This window comes from Nanorana parkeri, unplaced genomic scaffold, assembly GCF_000935625.1.
Source record: "Nanorana parkeri isolate BGI_ZX_2015 unplaced genomic scaffold, ASM93562v1 scaffold823, whole genome shotgun sequence".
NCBI lineage: Eukaryota > Metazoa > Chordata > Amphibia > Anura > Dicroglossidae > Nanorana > Nanorana parkeri.
Window position 1 is genome coordinate 680964 of NW_017307091.1, and position 22216 is coordinate 703179.

The 22216-nt window shown below is 47.3% G+C and overlaps 1 protein-coding gene across 1 annotated transcript; it reads right to left on the reverse strand.

Annotated features, from left to right (window-relative positions):
* Positions 1 to 579: 579 nt before the first annotated feature.
* HCN3 (hyperpolarization activated cyclic nucleotide gated potassium channel 3) lies at positions 580 to 16620 on the reverse strand. Its single transcript, XM_018565258.1, has 8 exons — positions 15996 to 16620; positions 7700 to 8129; positions 5949 to 6110; positions 3744 to 3962; positions 3500 to 3646; positions 3171 to 3411; positions 2680 to 2844; positions 580 to 1857 (listed from the first exon to the last, which is right to left on the reverse strand). Exons 1-8 carry the CDS (start codon positions 16139 to 16141, stop codon positions 770 to 772), a joined length of 2598 nt encoding a protein of 865 aa, XP_018420760.1. The 5' UTR covers positions 16142 to 16620; the 3' UTR covers positions 580 to 769.
* Positions 16621 to 22216: the final 5596 nt, after the last annotated feature.

The window sequence follows — 22216 nt, forward strand, 5'->3', positions numbered from 1 at the left end:
AGGAAAATGTAAGGGGGGAGCCTAGGAGTATCATGGAAGTGCTTAGGAACTTGGGAGAGACACAGAGAAACTGAGCTTTAAGAAAATTGTGGGAAATTACACAAAAGAGAAGTCAAGAACACAGAATGTGGACAGGGGCCCTTGTGTCTACTCAATATGTATTCCATCCATCTTGCAGTTTTCTACGTTCTTCTATTGTTCTACAGAGCTCTTAACCGTTGGGCCTTATTTATTACTATTTATTAGGGGCATCAATGGGGAGTGTGTGTGGGGAACCAAGTAGACATCTCACCGAAAGATCCTTCTTGAACGTTGTCCAGTCTAATGGCTTAATATCTGCTTATCTGGAACAAGCCACAAGTATGTGGTCAAAGCAAGAGGATTTGTAACGTCTTGCTCATCTGTACAATGACCTTCCAAAATACTCCTCAGCAAAGTTTCTTTCTTGCTTTGTTTTTCTTAAGTATAAAGCTATATGCGATGAGTAAGGCTTGGTTACCCTCAATCCACAGTGATGAACTCATATCTATATTTAAGAAAGATGATATTCTGAGTGCCCATAGTAAATGGGCCAGTTGTTGAGCTTCTGCTTGCGATAGGTCATGCCTAGGAGATGTGATGGAACTGAAGAAAGGCAGTGTTGGTAGAAACAACCACATTAGACTACAACTGGTTCTTGGATTACTCTTGCAAATGGTCTGCGTGGATCAGAAGGCTTTTGGATTTTATGACGACCCTGGAAATAGTTGTCCATTTCCCATGTCATTTGTTACATGTTAGAGGGAAACTTCGGTTTAGCAATGTCCACATCAGGGCTGAAAACTACTGATCCCTTTCGTGATGGCCCTGGTGGTCGAGCTGAAGACACAGGAGACTGTGGAGTGACTGAACCACTGACTGAAGATCCGGACAATGTGGCGGGCCCTGTAGGCACCTGCGTCGTGTGAGATGGCGGTTTAACAAATGTTACAGACACAGACGGAGAGGATTTATTACTAAAAGATCCTGGAGAGTCAGCAGCTTGTGGATAGGCTGCACTGTCCTGCTGCTGGGCTACTCTGTTGGGCAATGAAGGCTGAGAGGCAGATAAGAGACGGTCATCCTGTGACAGTCTCCCAACGGGCAGTCCTTGTATGCTCCTGTGTTTGACAAGCTGTTGAGGGGAACTGGCCACTTGCTGCATAAGCAGAGAAATGTGAGAACCACTTGCTCTAGACAGACTGTAGTGCAGTGTCCTGCCAGAAAGAGGCCCAGCCACCATCTGAGAGCTCGCAGGCCCAGCCGATTGCTGCAAAACAGAGGTGGATGCAGAAGTCCCACGGGAGCGGGATAGTTGCACTTGTGAATTCATTAGTGGTTTCGCAAGGGGAGGAGGCTCCACTCTCTGTATCTGGTAAAAACGGGAGGGAGGAACACCAACACCCTGTTTCTGGAGGCCACTCGGAGAAGACTGGGAGATGCCAACTGGAGTATGCAAATGGGACTGGGCACCAGATGGAGAACTTATAGAAGGCCTGGACCCAATATTGGGCTGAGACCTTCTGGCCTGTCGGCTGGCATATGCAGTCTCGGGTAGAGATGATGGGGGTAGGAAGACATGAGTCTGAAGGTTCTGCTGATGAGTGAGAGCGATGGCAACATTTGTGGTGGCTGCGGCAGTCTGCAGAGGGGCATGAACCAGGGGCTCCCAGATGAGAGTCTTGTGTCCAGCATCCCGCATTGTCCCCAATGACTGGAAATCCTGGATATTATGGGCCATGTCTCGATCATGTTTCACAATCTGCTGAATGATCTCATTATTCACCGAGCCTGTGCTGTTCTCTGCACGTTTACGGAGCAGGATGGAGTTCTTCTTACCTGGGGAGGAGATGGACACAAGGAAAGGAATGTGATGTCCAAGGGGAGGCTAAGGGCAATAGACAAGACATCTAACAGAAGATACAGCAAGGTATACTAAAAAGGCCTAAAGGCAGATTGAGTAGGATGAAAAAAGAGAAGCAAAGCACAGGAAGGAGCAGAAAAACATGGGGGAAACTAATTATAAAATGAGGAGGAAATGTAAAATAAAGAGTAGAAAAAATGTAGACAGTGGACAAATGGAGATAAACAAAACAGAGCTAACAGGGGTGTATACAAGACTAGATTAATAAAACAAACACAGGCTTGAGAAGGATGTATCAGAATGGCAGAGGTAGCAACATAATATAATTTGAGAGATGAGATTGATATAGGAAAGACAAAGATATAAGATGGAAGACACAGAAGGGAATAATACAAAGTACACAGTGGGAAAAACATATAAACGTGTAGATGGTGACAACAGCATCGGGGGTCAGAAAGGGGCAAGTTATTTATAATAAGAGGTGTTGGCAAGCTGGATGGGATGTATAAAGGGGCAATTGAAGAAGCTGTAAAATGCTGCAGAATGGGGCACTAAAGTGACCTGGGAAAGCCCCAGGTGAGTATGTATTGAAGGTCCAGATACAATTCAAGGCCTTCATAAAGGCCCCATTCTGCAGAAAAAGTGTGAAGGACTATGGATAAATGCTGATGGTATGCCTGAAGACACAATCCGAGAACTGCACTGTCTCTCTGTACTTTATATGTGACATGTTAATTATGATGTATCGTTGGCTATACAATCAGTATGCAGTGCATTTCTCCAACTCCTGCACCCACCAATTCTATCCAGTCGGTCCATGGCAACTGTCTCAAATGCCCTTCTCATCATTGGGTATTCTTCCAGGACTTCGTTAAAGTTGTCCACCGAGAGGGAGTAGAGGCGGCAGTAGGTATCAGCGCGCACACTCGCCGTTCTGCGTCCACGAGTCAGCAGGCAGATCTCTACAAGAAGAAATGCAATTTCAACCAGAGTGTTTTGATTGGCTGAACCAACAATCCAATGTGTCTATGGTTTAGATCCATTCAGTCTCTCATGGGTCTTGTGACTGAGCGTTAACTCTTCTTGTTGTCACAACAACCAATCAATTCACCTATTTGGCATTGGAAGCATGAGCGCACAATACTGATTGGTTGCTGTGGGCATCATGAAGAGTTTTATGTTCCTATGGTCTTCAAACATGTTGACCCCTGGATAATCCTTTTCTCACACCTCCTAAGAGGTGAACAAGCACAGTCAAAACAGACATTCTATCTTCTTACTGACTTACCTCCAAAGTATGAACCATCAGAAAGTTTGGTCTCCTTGCTCCCCCGGGTTAGGATGCTCACCACCCCATGCTGGATAAAATACATCTTCTTTCCTACTGTGCCCTCCCGAATGATATAATCTGTTGGCTGGAACACTTCAAAGCGGAGCTTGGTTAACATGGCGGTTACAAAGTTGGGGTCGGCATTGGCGAAAAGAGGCATATTGGCAACAAGATTGCGGCAGTTGAAGTTAACAATCTCCTATATGACAAAGAAAGATGAAGATTTGTAAGTAGAATGCCCTGAAGATGTGTGAAGTATGGAATGTGCGCTTCAAATACAATCTTACCTCTTTAAGAGGTTCGCTAAGTTCCCCGAGGATGTTCTCCTCATCGAACATCTTGCCCTGGTAACGGTGCTCATAATACTCATGAATTTTCTGCCGTGTGTCCGGGGGCAGTTTGTGGAAGGACATGTACTGCTCCACCTGTTTATACTGTAAGGGACACAAAATAGACATGAGGATAGTTACTTGGATGCAGCTTCTTTCTTTCTTTGTGCTTCTTTCACCATTTCCCTGAATTTCTACCTACCTTCTCTTGGTATTGACGACGAGATGAGTCCAAGGACTGGATGAGGGCTGTAGCATGGCCAATAAACATAGCATAACAGGTAGCCCCCACTATCATACTAAGCATGGTAAGCCAGACATCCGTCATTCCCTCCGGAGCCTGCTGGCCATAGCCTATGCACAGCATGTGGCTCATTGCCTTAAAGATGGCGTGAGAGTACTGCTTGCCCCAGGACTCGTTCTGGTGAAGGAGAGATATGGCATCAGTCACAGAACAGCTATGCTGAATCGGAGTATTAGTATTGTTTTCTGGGTGCACAGTGTCAGCTCTGCACTATCACAGGCATTTTAATAAAGTTGTTCATGAATTGCCTGAGAATGTCCGTGCCTATACATACATGTGTAGTAGCACAGAAAGCATGCTACTTACAGGTGTCATCTAAGCATGACCTCACTCCAGGAAGACCAGGCCTCCAGCAACCTGCATAAAGGGCACCTGTCCAGGTAGATATAGGGAAACTGCCATTGATGATTGTAGGCACTGGCGTTGTCATCACTTGCTTCTGACCTGAAGCAAGCTTGCAGCCAGTGAAGTCCATAAAGCCTGAACTACCGTCTAGCAGTCGCAGCTGATGGATATCTACTCAGACAGGTTCACATTAACGTAATATAAACTTATCAGCCTTCCTCCGGATGTACTTACACCAGTCCTTATTATGCAGTAAGCGTGCACTAATTCCATGCAGTTGGCATGCATAGTTACACGCTACATTCATTTGACATGCTAGCCCTCATCTTTCACTTTCATCCCCAACAGATTACATGCAGTGGTTGCAGTCAAGCAGCAGGCGCTATCGCCCTGCATGCTGCAGGCGCAAACCTGCATACACTACATGCAGCTGGCGTGCTCTAGCACACGGGACAGTTGCAGAAAGGGAGGAGACAACCATACCTACAGTGACATGAAATGGGAAAAACATCTGGACAGCTGTAAAATGCATCCGTTAATTGTCTGTACATGTACATTACGTGTGCAAGCACTTATCATGTGTTTAAGGTGTGTTCTACAGAGTGTGTGAGTGCGTTAGGTGACTTAAAGTGAAACAGAATTCCACCAGCAGGACTGTAAGGCATAAAAACGTGATTGTAGTACTGTCAGTGTGACACTGGTGACATTAGTGTGAGCAGGGGACTGCAACAGTGTCTGTGTGGTCAGCTGACATCAGTATCATCAGTGCGGTTATGTGACATCAGTAATATACTTAGTGCATGTGACATTAGTACAATCAGTGCAGTCATATGACATTAGTACTATCAGTGCAGTCATGTGACTGCAGCACCATTGATGTGGACAAGTGACCGAGGCACTGCTAGTGTGATCTGGTGAAAGCAGCATTTAATACAGAGTGATGGAGCAGTGTTGGGGATTGTAGGTGTATCTGCACAGGGGATGATGGAAGAAGTATCATACAGTTCTGTATTAGCAGTAAGAGGAAGTAGATTCAGGCACAGAAGTGTACACATCACTGGAAAGCTTCCATGTTCTATATATAAAGGCCTTACTGACTGGTTACCTGACTGACATTCACTAATGAGCCTCAGCTGTCATGTAATAACGAGGTGACATCAAGTTCCCTCTCTGGAGATGATGGTTATGGGATGATCCTGCACTGACAGCTGCTGCCTCCTTGTACATTGTGTACACCTGTTACCAGCAGCACAATAAGGAACCCAATAGCTGATCTACACCCTCAGCAGTAAAGGTAGACCAAGGCATGGTTATATAATCTGGTACCATAGCTCCCTGGTAGCTGGAGGGCACCTGGCTGGTTAGAATAGCTCTCCAAGGAAGATGATGTTGTTTAGACACTCCAAGCACCTGTAAACCTGAAACACAAGAGCTGCAGATGGCTGATATCCAGGGTCCCCCTCATGTTTGTATTTGGGGGGTCCTCCGGTGACAGTCACCAGGCAGAGACAGAGAGCAACAGGAACACTGTGTGTCGAAACAGCTCGTGCGAATGCTGAGCCAGGAACATCAAGAGGGAGACATCTGGCCAAATCTAATCATCGACAAGTGTGTTGGAGCTCAGCTATGAGCCGGGGAGTGCGCCAAATCATTGTTTTTCATGGTTCGTTCTTTTGGACGCGGGGAGATTAACTCTTAATTGTGCGAAACAGCAGCACGTACAACATAAGATAAAGAAGGTAAGGATGGATAACTCACCACCATCTTGTTAATGTAGACCCAGCAATCCTCTGGAAAGTCCTGGAGCATTGGAACCAAAAACTGAAGGCAGCCGTCCCAGTGGCACAACAATAACATCATTCCAATCAGGTTAAAGATTCGAACCACGGCGCTGGCCAGGTCGTAGGTCATGTGGAAGATCTGACCAACAAGAAACACAGATCAGTAGACTATCCAGAGATGAAACTCTCATGCTGCCCAATATTAATACTATATAGACCTACTTTACACAATGTACACCATTGGGGTGTATTTATCAAAGCGTCTTCATCTTCGATAGGCATTGTGACATTCCCCCACCCGGGACCTTCTATTTGTTCAAATAATCACTTCTCCCTAGTCCAAACTTTTCACACTGCTGCCTGTATTGTCCCCTTCCACAGAATCCCCTTCCTCATGCCATAAGACATTCACCAACCCCATCCAGTGCTAGAGGCTTCTACTGCTCAATTCCTGGAAGAAGTGCCAATTCTGGGATACAGCACACCTCTGCAGGTAATTTTAGAAATGAGGCTCATAATCTATGATCCATCTATCATAAGTAAAAATCTATGAAGTATATAAAGGCGGAGAACATCTGAAAATGTTAATTTTGTCTAAGCAGTACCCTGAAAATAGACCCTTTGCAGCGTGAGATCATTTATGGATTTGGAAAGAGACCTGATTATGTTACTGCTGTGCTGCTTACCGTTATCCTCACTGGAGAGGAATCTGTACTTGGGGATCTGCAGTGAAAGGATCTCCCTGCTTCTGCTTCATACCTTCTGTGGATCTGTGCGTTCTCTTCCTCTATCATTACGCCACCAGTCATCAGATCAACATTAATCAGAGCGGCAGCTCTGACATGAGGAAGCAAAGCCTTGTGCCTCTACAAAGATGGCCGCCTCCATACAGAGACACAGTACAGAACAAGGCATAGTCACTCAGTAATGGGGAAAAGATAAGCTGCGGGGAGATCAAAGGCAATACTAGTGCTTTATTCATTGCCTGCCTTTTCGGGCACAGCTTTCACAGTACAGGTCATCTTTAAAAGAGGCCTGTATGCATGGCCATATACAGGGGAGTAAACACTGTGCAGAATATTTATACAGAAAGGATGTTCTGTTTGTCTTCAGTTCCCCCAGGACAACCAACGGCAACATTTTGCAGCTGAGCATACTAGATACTAGTATCAGTATTGGTGCTGAGTATTTGGGTGAGTACTCGTACTTGCCCTAATGCTCCAATGCCTAGCCCGATACCTGAGCTTCCAGTATCAGGAAGCTGGGCACGCAAGTCATTACACGCTGCCCGGCTTCCTGATTGGCCGGGAAGCCGGCTCCATGCTCCCTCGTCACTTGTGGCTTCCCGGCCAATCAGGAAGCTGGGTACCGTGTAATGACTCGTTGCCCAGCTTTCTGATCGGCCAGAAAGCCGGCTCCATGCTTCCTTATCACCTGGTGACGAGGAAGCATGGAGACGGCTTCTCTGCTAATCGGGAAGCTGGGTAGCGAGTCTTTGAACGCCGCCTGGCTTCCGTCATTGGACTTCCGGTATTGGTATCCGGTATTGGTATTCGGTATCGGCGAGTACCGGGAAAAAAAATTGGTTCTCGTACTCAATACCGAAAAAAACGGGTTTCGGTGTATCCCTACTATACCTACATGAATAAACCTCCAAGAACAGACAAGTTATTCATATTTTCACAAAGTTGACGTATTTCATGCTGCATATATCTCCTGCAATCTCACCTCTTCCCACTGGTGGATATATCGGATGAGCCGGGACAGACGAAGTAGTCGGAGGAGACTAAGAATTTTTGTAAACCTGACGATTCGTAAGGCCCTGGCCGTCTTGTACACTTCAGAGTCTACTTGCGTCTCCAAGTCCACGATGAGGAAAATGTAGTCCACAGGGATGGAAGAGACAAAGTCCACCAGAAACCAGCTCTTCAGATACTTCATCTTGATGGTATGTGGATCAAGAATAATCTCTGTGTTGTCCTCCACCACAATCCCTGTCCGGAAATTTAGAACCAGGTCCACCAAGAAAAAAGTGTCAGAGAGGACATTGAACACAATCCAAGGTGGAGTGTTCTCATCCTTGAAGAATGTGATTCCCACCGGTAGAACTATCAGATTTCCAACCATAAGAAGGAGCATGATGAGATCCCAGTAAAACCTGGACAGAGATGACAAAGAAAAGGCGAAACGGAACAAACATCGACAATCGCAGGGTGGTTGATGGGGGAGTGATATGGACAAAAAATAAAAAGGATATTTAGTGAAGATGAGAAGATATGGACAGAACCAAGAGGAACACAGGGGATTGGGAGATCAACCATTGTAGAGATGCACAGATTAGACCAGAAACAATATATACACAGGGGTCACAGACAGCACAGACAAAGGAAGGCAATGTGGAGGACATGAGGGACAGTAAGAAGAAAAAAACAAAAGACACCTTAATTATATAAAGATGACATATAAATCTATTCAATTCAACATGGTTAAAGTAGCTAAAGGCCGACATCTTTCCTACCAATATACACCATAAAGCCCAAATTATTTGGAACCCCCACCCAAATGATTGAGTTCAGGTATTTTCAATGAAGGGTACTGTTAATACTACAGCATACAAAGACATTTTAGACAATTGTGCGCCCCCAACCTTGTAGTAACAGTTTGGGGAAAGCCCTTTTTACATCCAGCATGACTGTACCTCTGTGCATAAAGCCAGCGCCATAAAGACATGGTTTGACCAGTTTGGTTAGGAAGAACTTGGTAAGCCTGTACAAAGCCCTGACCTCAACCCTACTGACAATTTTGGGATGGAATATCGATTGTGAGCCAGGTCTTTATCATATACATACCTGACATCACAAATGGGCACAAATTCTCTCAGATATACTCCAGAATCTTGTGGAAAGCTTTCTAAGAAGGGTGGAAGCTGTTGTAGCCACAAAGGGGGCCAAGTCCATATTAATGGCCGTGGTTATGAAATGGAAGATCCAACAAAGGTTATATAGGTGTGATGGTCAGGTGTACACTATCTTTGGGCCATATAATGTATTTTGGTATTTGAAATGTATCATTCACAATGTGAAAGGTGCACATCTAGCTCTACAAAATTATACTTAATTCAGAGTGTGCGTATTAGAGATGTAAGCTGCGTAAAAATTTGTTTCAATTCGGATATTATGTTATTTCGGGATTCAGATCCAAAATTAAATTTGGTTTGGGTTTTGGATTCAGACGAAATCCGAATTTTCGTTAGTTTCAGATGAGTTTACGAATATTCGTTGCGAATACCTCAGAAAACCATATATAGATATTAATACTAAAGCTGAATCTCCCAGACCCGAATGGCATTTGGGATCCGAATTTCCGAATTGCATTGGGGAGCTCCAGAATGCTATTCGGGTCTGGGAGCCAGCCATATACATATATAACTAAAGCTGAGGCTCCCAGAACCGAATGGCATTCAGGAGCTCCCCAATGCAATTCGGGAATACGGATTCTGAATGCCATTCTGGTCTGGGAGCCATATACATATATTACTAAAGCTGAGGCTCCCAGACCCGATTGGCATTCAGGAGCTCTCCAATGGAATTCAGGAATTCAGATCTGAATGCCATTTGGGTCTGGGAGCTCCCCAATGCAAATTGGAAATTTGGATCCCGAATGCCATTCAGGTCTGGGAGCCATATACATATATTACTAAAGCTGGGGCTCCCAGACCAGAATGGCATTCCAGAGCTCCCCAATGCAATTCAGAAATTCGTATCACTAATGCCATTCGGTTCTAGGAGCCTCAGCTTTAGTATTATATGTATTTACGACTATATATGACTATCCTGGAGGTTAAGATAATAATCTCACACTTAAAATCTGAACAATAAACCCCATTAATTACTTTTGTAAATTAACAAATTTTCCAGCGCATGCTACACGTTTGTAAGGACTTAACAATCAGTCGCCGGGATCAGGCCTGTATGCCGTGAAGTCTTGTATAACAGATGCATGACTGCAAATGTCACCCTTATCTTATATCAGCTCCCACCCTTGCCCTTGGGTATCTTTAGGTCAGCTGGGATGAATGGTAGCAAATTCTGGCTTTAGTTAAACCCTCCAGTCTTAATGAAGAAGTGGTTGGAAGATTAGCTGACAGCCTCTTGCAGTGACAAAATTAATTTTAATCTCCACACACACAGATTATAACCGCTCAATGATGGAGCTGATTAGAGGGTGCCTAGGCCGCCTAGCTTCCTGATTGGTAGGGAACCTGGCCAATCAGGAAGCCGGACTGCGAGTCATTACCCGCCCCCTGGCTTTCTGATTGATCAGAAAGCCAGCTTCGTGCTCCCTTATCACCTGATGACGAGGGAGCATCAAGCCACCTTCCCAGGCCAATCAGGAATCCGGGCGATGTGTAATGACTTGTTGCCCGGCTACTTAATTGTCCAGCTTCTCGACCAATCAGGAACCCGAGTCATTACACAGTGCCCCGGCTTCCTGATTAGCCAAAAAGCCGGCTTCATGCTTCCTTGTCACTTGGTGACGTCGGGGCATGGAGGCGGCTTTCCTGTTAATCGGGAAGCCGGATGGCGAGTCATTACACACTGCCCGGCTTCCCTAATGGGACTTCTGGTATCGGTATTTGTTATCGGAAAGTACTGAAAAAATAATGTCGATACCGAGAAACCGGTATCGATATTCGGTGCATCCCTAGTGTTCAGTTTAATACTTGTATAATGTAATGTTTGGATATAATTTTCTGATGTGTTCCTGGTGGTTTCCCATAAAACAAGAAGGGCTCAGCCATGTGTCTAACAACACTTTGACTAGTAAGAGTCATACCTGCAGCAGCTTCCTAAGCCACCTTTGATGTGACTCTGAGCTACTTAGATCTGCCCTATCTGGCCACGTTTTACCTGTCTCTGCCTACTACATTAGGAAAGTGTGATGAAGGCAACTGATGTTCATGCATCTAATATGGAAATCTCCTCTGCAAATGTGGCTGTTGCTTCTCCAACCACATCCAGGGCAGGTCTAGATCATAGTGGAGGGAATCGATCTCCCAGATGGCCTGGGAACACCTCTTGACCTCTGAGGAAAAGAGCAAGTGTGTGGCCCGGGAAAGGTAAACCTAGTCTGCTCCACCAGGCCAACTTGCCTCCCAACTCCCGCTAGGCCCAGTGGATGGAAATCACGAGATGTTGCCATTCATACTGATGGCCTCATGTGATAACCTACGGGTCGGTATGAAGGCAGCCATGGACGGCAGGAGAAAAGGCCAGACTAGCGAAGAGAGGGACAGAAGGAAGAGTGGGGAGACTGCAGCAGAATCAGTGAGACACCCAGAGAGGAGCAGGAAACAGACGGTACTTATTAGTCAGCAGAAAACAAAGCAACAGATCGTGTCTCATCAGTCAGAATCCAAACCCCATCTTGTGCTTCAATTCCCACAGCTAGGTCTGCTGGGGCCAAATGTTTCCTAAACCTTTTATAAGAGATAGGCTTGTCTGACTAACCTCTTTAAAGGTTCACCCCCCACTTCCCCAGAACATATATTTCAGTGCTGTGAATGGTGGAGAGTTAAACCACCGATCTCTTCTATCTCCCTGTTGGCATACCTCCAAACAAATCCCTCTGGTGCTCTTTACTCCTCAGTTGACGCTCTTTTTTGATAGATGAGTAGACCTCCATTATATATGCAGTACCTTACTACCAAAAGTGTTACCCTACACCAAACCTTTCTATTATCACATTATTATTATTATAAAATGCCGGTATAAAGGAAAGGCAGAGATGAACAGTTGTGGGTTTAGCCAATCCATTTTAACTTATCAATTCTTTATGGTCCAAGTAAATGGGGAGTGGCAGGAAGTGTGCCCCTTGCCTACACACTTTGTGTTAAAGGACATCCCTATTTTCCATCTCAAAAAGTTGGAAGAAATGTATTGGTAATATCTCTGTGCTAAGTTTCTGAACAGCTTCTTTGCCCATTATGTGGGGCTCCCACCATCCCTGTGCTAAGGTCCCGGGTCTGTACATCTGCTGTGCCCATTATAGGGAGTTCCCACCATCTCTGGACTGAGTTCCCGGGTCTGCACAGCTATTGTGCACATTATGAGGGGCTTCATCCATCCCTGTGCTAAGTTCCTGGGTCTGTAGACCTGCTGTGTCCATTATGAGGAGTTCCCACCATCCCTGTGAATTCCTGGGTCTGTACACCTGCTGTGCCCATTATGAGGAGCTCCCACCAACCCTGCACGAATTTCCTGGGTCTATACACCTGCTGTGCCCATTATGAGGGTTCCCGCCATCTCTGCACTGAGTTCCAAGGTCACCATTGTGCACATTATGAGGGGCTTCAACCATTCCTGGGCTGAGTTCTCAGGTCTCCACACGTCCTTTGTCCATTATGAGGAGTTCCCACCATTCCTGTGCTTAGTTCCTGGGTGTGTACACCTGCTGTGACCATTTTCAGGGGTTCCCTCCAACCCTGCAGTGAGTTCCTGGGTCTGTATACCTGCTGTGGCCATTTTGAGGGGTTCCCACCAATCCTGCACTGAGTTTCTGGGTCTGTACACCTGCTATGCCCATTATAAGGAGTTCCCACCATTTCTGTACTGAGTTCCTGGGTCTGCACACCCATTGTGCACATTTTGAGGGCCTTCAACCATTTCTGGGCTGAATTCCCAGTTCTCCACATGTCCTTTGTCCATTATGAGGAGTTCCCACCATTCCTCTGCTTAATTTCTGGGTCTGTACACCTGTTGTGCCCATTATGAGAAGTTCCCAACTTCCCTCCACCCCAGGGGGAAATCAGGGGCTGCATTCTTGTTCTGGGCCAGTGACACAAAACGTATTGAATCCAGTAGATTAGCCAGGTAAGTAACATTCTGTTAATGGGCCCAGCGGTGGTGACATCTGGCATACTTTCCCTCCAGTATAGGTAGAGCGTTGGGTACAGGTTCTGTGCTGCCCCTGGTGGTGATACCGTAGGTGGTAATGATGAGACTCTCGGAGCTCATGCCAAAGGAGAGATCAATGCTGGACACTGCTGGGTGTCCAGCACTTACCACCTAGATAGACCATTGAAGACCACAAAGCTGCATTCCCCCTATTTGTGACCCCCGCTACCCCCTATCACACACACGCACATCCTGGACTTGATGACATATAGATTTAATGCACATTTCCACAGATAGGCCATAACTACAAGGTACTAAAAGGAAATCATTTTGCCCTACGGGAGGAGGAGAGGGGATCTGATGACTGAAATAGTAATATGATGTACGTAGACGTTGGATACGCCAAGTATAAAATATATATGACGCCCCTACACTACGTTCTCTGCCGGCACCGCCAATCCCGTCCTATCTCACAGCAGGTAAAAATGAAATCTCAGATTACATTGGTTTCTATGACAACACACTTCCTTTCCGCAAGCTGTGACATCATGTCACTAGTGTCCAAATATGAGACATATCTTTGTGAACATCACCACGCTCCAGATATAAGTTATATCATCACGGGTGGGCAACTCCGGCACTCCAAGTGTTGTGGAACTACAAGTCCCGTGAGGCAATGCTCCGACAGCCACACGAATGACTCCCAGAGGCAGAGGCATGATGGGTTTATGTAGTTTCACCCCAGCTGGGAGTGCCGAGGTTGCCTACCCCTGAGTTATATTATACAGGAGTGACATCACCCAGGCGTGTCCCGAGGTCGGGTGTCACCCGGAACGGATACCGGGTGACACCCCACCATGACGTCACCACGTGCGGGCGTGATGACGTCGTGCATGCGCAGCCATCTTATTGATACCTGCTGGCGGCCATCTTGGTGATGAACGCTGGCAGAGAGAGGAGGGGACGTTCACCCGGTGGGATAAGGTATGCCACCGGGTCTCCTCCTCTCTCCTGAAACTGTTGGGCTCTCAGTGAATGACCGAGTGCCCGACATTTCAGAGGGGGTGACACCAAAATGACTGTCAGTCCTTTTTAGTGTCACCCCTCCAATGGTGTCACCCGGGTGCGGGCCGCACCCCCCTTGTGACGCCAGTGACATCACCGCTCTGCCGATATAAGATATATTATAAAGTAGTGACATCACCGCTCTCTGGATATAAGCTATATCTTATAGAAGTGACATCACCGCTCAGGAGTCCATATTGCAATCAATGACATTGACAAGCCTGAGGATGTGGTGTGCACACCGGTGAGCACAGAGCAGATGGCGGACCCCCCCTGTGACGTAGATTGGACGGTGTGTAGGGACAATGACGTTGTCTATCGGCGTAGAAGGACATCACCTGACAATGATTCCTGTAACCATTCTACCAGCTTCCCCATATAATATTCCCATTATAATGGCTCCTCCTATAGCTGTACATGAGGGTAGCACAGGATTTGACATGCCTTGTATGAAGTATGTGTAACACGTGACATCAATGTATATTTGTCTATATCACACAAGGACCCGCTGTATGTTATGCCAGCTGTATGAGATGTGTCATGTGTATACATCACCTACACCTATCTGTATAATATATATCATGCCTGTGGTTTTTTTTTATATACACTTCATGTATGTACCTATGTCACGTGTAATAAGTGCTTTTATATGAGTAATTTTTGTATTTAGCACACATGTGTCTATCAATATATATCATATAAAACGCAATCAGATCATAATCACTGCCTACACTGTGTGTGAAACATGTGAGTGCCATCTGCACCCACAGCCTGTGAAGAAGAGACTGTCACATGGTCGGCATGGGCACAATGCGGGCAATAAGCATGTATATCACATGTAGTCTCTACATACATGTGTAGGGTGTTATATGTATGTATAGTTTCCATCAATGACATTTCAGGATTGCACAATGGTGTAGGTTGATTCCATCTGGTCATTAAAGCTCCGCATCGTAATGACACATAGGCTTGAGCCGGGGTCCTAGAAGAGGAGTCTCATATAATACATGGAAATCACATATATGGGTTGGGGTCCCGAAAACCTGTGGCATCATATAAGACACGGCAATGACATATGAGTTGGGGTCTTGGAACCAGGGGAGTCATATAATATGGAGCAATCACATATGAGTTGAGGTCCTGGAACCTGTGGCGTCATATAACATACAGTGATTACATATATGAGTTGGGGTCGTGGAACCTGTGGCGTCATATAACACACAGCAATCATATATTTGAGTTGGGGTCCTGGAACCTGTGGCGTCATATAAGACACGGCAATGACATATGAGCTGGGGTCCTTGAACCAGGGCATCATATAACACACGGCAATTACATATATGAGCTGGGGTACCTGGAACCAGGGCATCATATAACACAGGGAAATTACATATATGAGCTAGGGTCCTGGAACCAGGGCATCATATAACACAGGGCAATTACATATATGAGCTAGGGTCCTAAACAAAGGGTATCATATAACACAGGGAAATCACATATATGAGCTAGGGTCCTGAACAAGGGGAATCATATAACACAGGGAAATGACATATATGAGCTAGGATCCTGGAACCAGGGCACCATATAACACACGGCAATAACATATATGGGCTGGGGTCCTGGAACCGGGGCATCATATAACACAGGGCAATGACATATATGAGCTGGGGTCCTGGAACCAGGGCATCATATAACACACGGCAATGACATATATGAGATGGATTCCTGGACCCAGGGGCATCCTATAACACATGGTGATGACATATTTGAGCCGGAGTCATGGTACAGGGAAGACATATAAGTATCTGAGCTGGGGTCCTGGGTGAATATCAATGCTGAGAAGGTGACATTTGCCAGTGAAGACCTTCAAAATCTCGGGACACTCAAGGTGCAACCTACCGTGTGCCGGCTACTTGCCATACATGTACTTTGGGAGGCTGATGTGCCGAAGTTGTGCACCGGACTCCCAGGATTTTGAGACTGGATGGGACAGGTAGAGCTCCCACTCTTTTCTTTACCCTCACGATGTAAGCCAGGAAGGGCCATAACCTGTGAACACTCACCTGAAGTCACTGTAGGGGTGGATGATCCAGGAGCCAGCAGATTTAACCCTTTGCTGTTCAATCTCTACCGCCTTGTGACTCCCAAACATCCGCAGGGAAAACTTGTTGACGGCCGGCTGCAGGAGGGCCCCAAACTGGCGCTGCATGAAGTTGCCTGCTTCTTCCGACTCAATCTGCTCCGGGCCCTCAGACTTGGGAAGTAGGTTGCTTACTCCAAGTGCTGATGACTGGCTTAGGCCTGAACCCGGAGACTGGCTTTCCACAAGGCCTGGTGTTTGGTTGAGTCCTGAAGATGTCTGACTGAGGCCTGTGACTGAGGGTTGGCTAGGCTCAGAAGCTGGAATTTGGCTGGACCCAGGAACATTGGGCTGACAGGTGCCTGTTTGGTGACCATTTCCTGAGGTCTGAGTTTGGTTAGGCCCTGTAACTGGAGCTTGGTTGGGTGAGACGGCAGCAGTTTGACTGGGAGAAGGGGAAGCGGACTGATTGGATCCAGAAGCAGAAGATTGGTTTGGTGAGGGGGCAGAGGCTTGGTTGGGGGAAGAATAAGCAGTTTGGCTGGATCCTTTAACAAAAGTTTGGCAGGATCCATAAGCAGAGGTTTGGTTGGGTCCTGTAGAACCTCCTGGAGCAGGAGATGGGATGGGAGAATGGCCAGAAGTATGGTTGGGTCCTGTAAAAGGTAGTTGGTTGGATGCCAGAACAAAAGTCTGGTTGATGCCTGCAGGAGGAAGTTGGCTTTGTGCAGGTATAGGAGGCTGATTAGAAGCAGGAGTTGGTGTAGGAGACTGGCAAGGACCTGTACTTAAAGCCTGATTAGGACCTGCTGTGAGAGCCATTGTTGTTGGTACAGGAGGCTGAGCAGGTCCAAAGCTAGGAAGCTGAACTGCTTCTGGGACAAGAGGCTGACTGGGTCTTAATGGAGGCTGTTGCTGTAGTCCTAAAACAGGCTTGTTAAAGGCTGATGTATGGTTCGGTCTGGGAATTGCAGTCTGTCTAGGTATAGGCATCGTTGCTCCAGCAGAAATTTGTGACTGCTCAGTGGCACAATTTGGAGGCTGAACGGGATTAGCGGACAAAGGCTGAAAGGTACATTGTGCAGGAGACTGTGTGGGTCCAAAGGCTGAAGGCTGAAGAGTGGACCCTGAAGCTAGCGAAGGTGTGTGTCCCAGAGAAGCATTCTGCGTAGACCCCGCCGGTTGCACAGGTCCAGTGACCAAAGGCTGTATGGGTCTTGGGGAATTTGGCTGTAAGGGTCCTGGGCTAAAGGATGGCACTGGTTCCAAGGTTGGAGGCTGGGTGGGTCTTGAATTAGGTGCATGGACACATCCCTGGACAGAAGGCTGTAAAAGCGGTCTGACGGATGATTGAATTGTCGCTGGGGGACGAGGCTGCACAGGTCCAGTGGGAGTAAGCGGGGTGGCTGTAGAGATAGGAGACACATTAGGTGCAACAGATGAAGTCTTACTATAAAACAGGGCACCAGCCTGCTGATTCGTTTCAGGAAAAGGAGTCTGGCTTGTTCCTGGGGCAGAAGTTTGGTTTGTTCTGGGAGATGCATAGCCATCTGAGGGCTTTACACCAAGTGCGGGAGCAGTCGTAGCCTGTCCTGAAACTGGAAAGTGCTGTTGCCCTGTAGGAGAGGGGGCATTAGGTTCTGCGAGTGGAGATCCTGTGACAGGTGTTTTATGGATAAGTCCGGCGGCGAAAGGACCCTGACTGAAAGTCGGAGTGTACTGACTGACTCCCGGAGTGGGGATTTTCTGTACAAGTCCAGAGGAAGGAGGATGCTGACCTGGTCCTGGGCTCTGGATGCTGGACACTGCTGTCACCTCTTCTCTGGCCATGCTAGCCTCTCCATCCACCATCATATGGCTGGCCTGGGAGTGCTGCCCATTCCTAGGTTCCATGATGTTCAGTCGGAAGTCCTCCTTGGGGTCCCCATATTCCGATCAGTGCGAGGGCTCCGGCCTGCCTCCCTGCACAGCCTGGCTCTGCCCTCCATTCTGAAGAGCACCAAATAAGCTCATTATTTCCATGACATCCTGTACCGGGAGAGCTGAGTGAGCCTGAGCACACACCCAGGTGAGGTGACTGGAGGGAGGAGAGTCGGAGACTGATGCTAGGTAAGCAACAGAGAGAGGTCTCGTGGAAGGAAGGAGGGAGGGTGCAGAGAGGCGAATTATGACAGGGAGGGAGGAGAGAGGAAGGAGAAAAGGATAACGGAGGTAGAGATGCTACGAGACACACACACTCACAGGAGGATGCTGCAGCTGGGAGGATGGGGCAATGACAAAGCCTAAGGACAAGGGAAGAGCAGGATAATGGATAGGAAAGACGGCGGGGGGAGACGGGTGGGGGGGAAGGAGAGCAAGATAATTGACGGCAGGGATGGTTGAAGGAGCAGGGTCAGAGTGACATGTAAAGGGTAGAACAGGAGAACACAAGATTAAACATGTGCCTTATGACAGGACACGCTCTTAAAACAAGACAAGAGGGACAACATGGAGACAAAATGTTACTGACAGCACCCAGTCCAAGCAGATGGACCCCGCTGGCTCTGTGCTGGCAAGTGTGCTGAGGTACATCCCTGAGCTGGACCGGCAGCATCTTACGCTGGAGTGCCATCAAGTGGTCACATGACTGCACATCTGGGAGGGAGGTCTGAAAGACACAACAACCTTCAGTCATAAGGAGACAGAACATGCTGTTAGCAGAATTTGGGGTACCCCCTGATACCCCCAACATTGAGAGAAAGACACGTGGAGCACATATCAGTATACGAGGGTGTTTGTGTAATCTCAGTTAGGCAATATTGAGGTACAGAGTAATTAGGTCAACCAGAGAGGTTATATCGAGGTACAGGGGAGTCAGGTGTCCCCAGTGAGGTAATATTGGGGTACAAAGGACTCAGGTGACCCCAGAGAGGTTATATCGGGGTACAGTGGGAGTCAGTGAACCTAGGGAGGTAATATCAGGTACAGAAGCGTAAGGTGACTCCAAAGAGATAAAATTGGGGTACAGAGAAGTCAGGTAAGTCCAGTGAGGAAATAGCAGGGTACAAGGGAGTCAGGTGAACCAAGGGAGGTAATATCAGGGTACAGAAGGGTCAGGTGACCCCAGCGATACAATATCGGGATACAGAGAAGTCAGGTGACCCCAGTGAGGTAATAAAGGAGTACAGGAGAGTCAGGTGACACTAGTGAGGTAATATCAGGATTCAGAAGAGTCAGGTGACCCCAAAGAGGTAATATTGGGGTACATATGATGCAGGCGACCCTGGTTAGGGTAGTATTAAAATACAGAGGAGTCAGGTGACCCCAGTGAATTTATATAGGTGTACGGAGGAGTCAGGTGACCCCAGTGAGGTAATATTAGGATACAGAGATATCAGGTAACCCCAATAAGGTACAGAGGAGTCAGGTGAGCTTTGTGAAGCAATCTAGAAGTACAGGGGTGTCAGGTGACCCAAGTGAGGTAATATTAAGGTACAGAGGAGTCAGGTGAGGTGAGCTTAGTGAGGCAATCTAGAAGTACACGGATGACAGGTGACCCCAGTGAGGTAATATTGGGGTACAGAGGAGTCAGTTGAGGTTTGTGAGACAATCTAGAAGTACAGGGGTGTCAGGGGACCCCAGTGAGGTTATATCAGAGAACAGGGGTGTTGAAGTTACAAAGGAATAATGATGACATAATGCTATATTATTACATACAGGGGTATGACCTGGTGGTACCATAGTACAGTTCTCATCCCCTCAAGGTGAGGTATGAGGCACAGTTGCACCCCTCCTCCTCCTTCTGGCTGCCCTATAATACAGTTAAAATCCCCCTAAGTGTGGCATGAAGCACGGTTACCCTCTCCTCCTAACTGCTGTACGTTAGTGTAATAACACCCCCAGCTGAGGTACGAGGTACAGCGATAATTCCTTGAATTAGGTTTTAGGCACAGTTATCCTCCTCCTGGCTGCCCTACGGTGCAGTTATAATCCCCCCAGGAAAGGTATGAGGCACAGTAAGCCTCCTTCTCCCTTGTAAAGAACAGAGGTCAAAGTGAGCAGCAAAGGACAGTTTGGATTTCCTGGAAGAGGCTAAACACTGCTGGGCAGGATAAGAATCTTTGTTTTCAGTCATGTGACCATTATATTAGAACATACTGATCCTTGTCCCGGTGTATTAGCTCTGTGATGTGAGCCAAAGGGGTCTACATTTGTAGGTTTCAATTCGGGCTATTCTCTAAAAAGCCTATCGTACAGTGTAAATTCCGACATATTTCCCCTGCCAGGTGCGGTCCTTTATATTTGCCCTAAGCTCAGCTTTAACAGGCCAAAAGTAGGCAAATAGTTTACATGCATCATAATATGGTGACCACCAACTCCCAATGCTGCAGAATGGTGGTCACCATCCTACGGTCAGCTGTGCTTTCATCCAATCGGTTGCAGCCAATTCCCCTTGCTGGTTGATTGACAGCTGCTCTGACCACTTAGCAGCTGAGACCGGGGCTTCCTGTGACAGTCACTTTGCTGGGCTACAATGGTGAGGTAATATGGGGGTACAGGACTACAATGGTGGTTTACAGGGGTGTCTGGACTACAATGGTGAGGAAATGTCAGGGTACAGGGGTGTCAGGGCTACAATGGTGAGGTACAGGGGTGCCAGGACTACAATGGTGAGGTAATATGGGGGTACAGGGGTGTCAGGACTACAATGGTGAGGTACAGGGGTGCCAGGACTACAATGGTGAGGTAATATAGGGGTACAGGGGGTGTCAGGACTACAATGGTGAGGTAATGTCAGGGTACAGGGTTGTCAGGGCTACAATGGTGAGGTAATGGTGAGGTAAAGGGGTGTCAGGACTACAATGGTGAGGTAATATTGGGGTACAGGGGAGTCAGGGCTACAATGATGAGGTAATGTGGGGGTACAGGAGTGTCAGGGCTACAATGGTGAGGTAATGTCAGGGCACAGGGGTGTCAGGACTACAATGGTGAGGTAATATCAGGATACAGGGGTGTCAGGGCTACAATGGTGAGGTAATATTGGGGTGCAGGAGTGTCATGGCTGCAATGGTGAGGTTATGTAGGGGTAGAGGGGTGTCAGTCCTACAATGGTGAGTTAATGTTGGGGTGCAGGAGTGGCAGGACCTCACCTGCAATAGTGAGGTTATGTAGGGGTACAGGGGTGAGATGTCAGGGTACAGGGGTGTCAGGACTACAATGGTGAGGTCATGTCAGGGTACAGGGGTGTCAGGACTACAATGGTAAGGTACAGGGGTGTCAGGGCTGCAATGGTGAGGTTATGTTGGGGTAGAGGGGGTGAGATGTCAGGGTACAGGGGTGTCAGGGCTACAATGGTGAGGTCATGTCAGGGTACAGTGGTGTCAGGACTACAATGGTGAGGTCATGTCAGGGTACAGGGGTGTCAGGGCTACAATGGTGAGGTCATGTCAGGGTACAGGGGTGCCAGGACTACAATGGTGAGTTCATGTCAGGGTACAGGGGTGTCAGGACTACAATGGTGAGGTACAGGGATGTCAGGGCTGCAATGGTGAAGTTATGTTGGGGTACAGGGGTGTCAGGCCTACAATGGTGAGGTAATGTGGGGATGCAGGAGTGTCAGGGCTACAATGGTGAAGTTATATCGGGGTACAGAGGTGTGAGAACTACAATGGATGGGTAATGAAGGAGAACAGGAATGTCAGGGTTACCATAGCTGTAATATAAGGGTAAAGGGGTGTCGGGGGACGTCAGTGAGGTAATATGTAATAATACGGGCTGTACAAGGGTGTCAGGGGTAGAAAGCTGAGGTAATGTAGGGGTGCAGGGGTGTCAGGGTTACAATAGTGGAGTAACAGTGGTGTCAGGGTGACACTTCTGTAATGCAGGGGTAAAGGGTGATAATGGTGGGGTAATTCTGGGGTACAGAGGTGTCAGGGTGACCCCAGCAGGGCAATATTAGGGTACATGAGTTAGGGTGACTTTAGTGACGTAATATCGGGGTACAGGTGTGTCAGGGTTAAAATATTGAGATAACCTTGGGGTTCAGGGGTGTCAAGGTTACAATGGTGACGTAATATGAGGATAGAGGTATGTCTGAGTGACTCCAGTGATGTAATACCGAGATACAATGTGTGCGTCAGGGTGACATTAGTGAGGTACTATCGGAGTATCCCGTGACCTTAGCCTCAAGCGGCGCCGCTCTAACCGGATTCTGCGTATCTCCGA

Coding starts and splice junctions, on each gene's coding strand:
- HCN3 (XM_018565258.1), bottom strand. CDS start 16,141: ATGCAGCGCCAGTTTGGGGCCCTCCTGCAGCCGGCCGTCAACAAGTTT. Junction 6,111..7,699: donor ATATCCACCAGTGGGAAGAG/GTGAGATTGCAG, acceptor CTTGTTGGTCAG/ATCTTCCACATGACCTACGA. Junction 3,412..3,499: donor TTAGCGAACCTCTTAAAGAG/GTAAGATTGTAT, acceptor TTTGTCATATAG/GAGATTGTTAACTTCAACTG.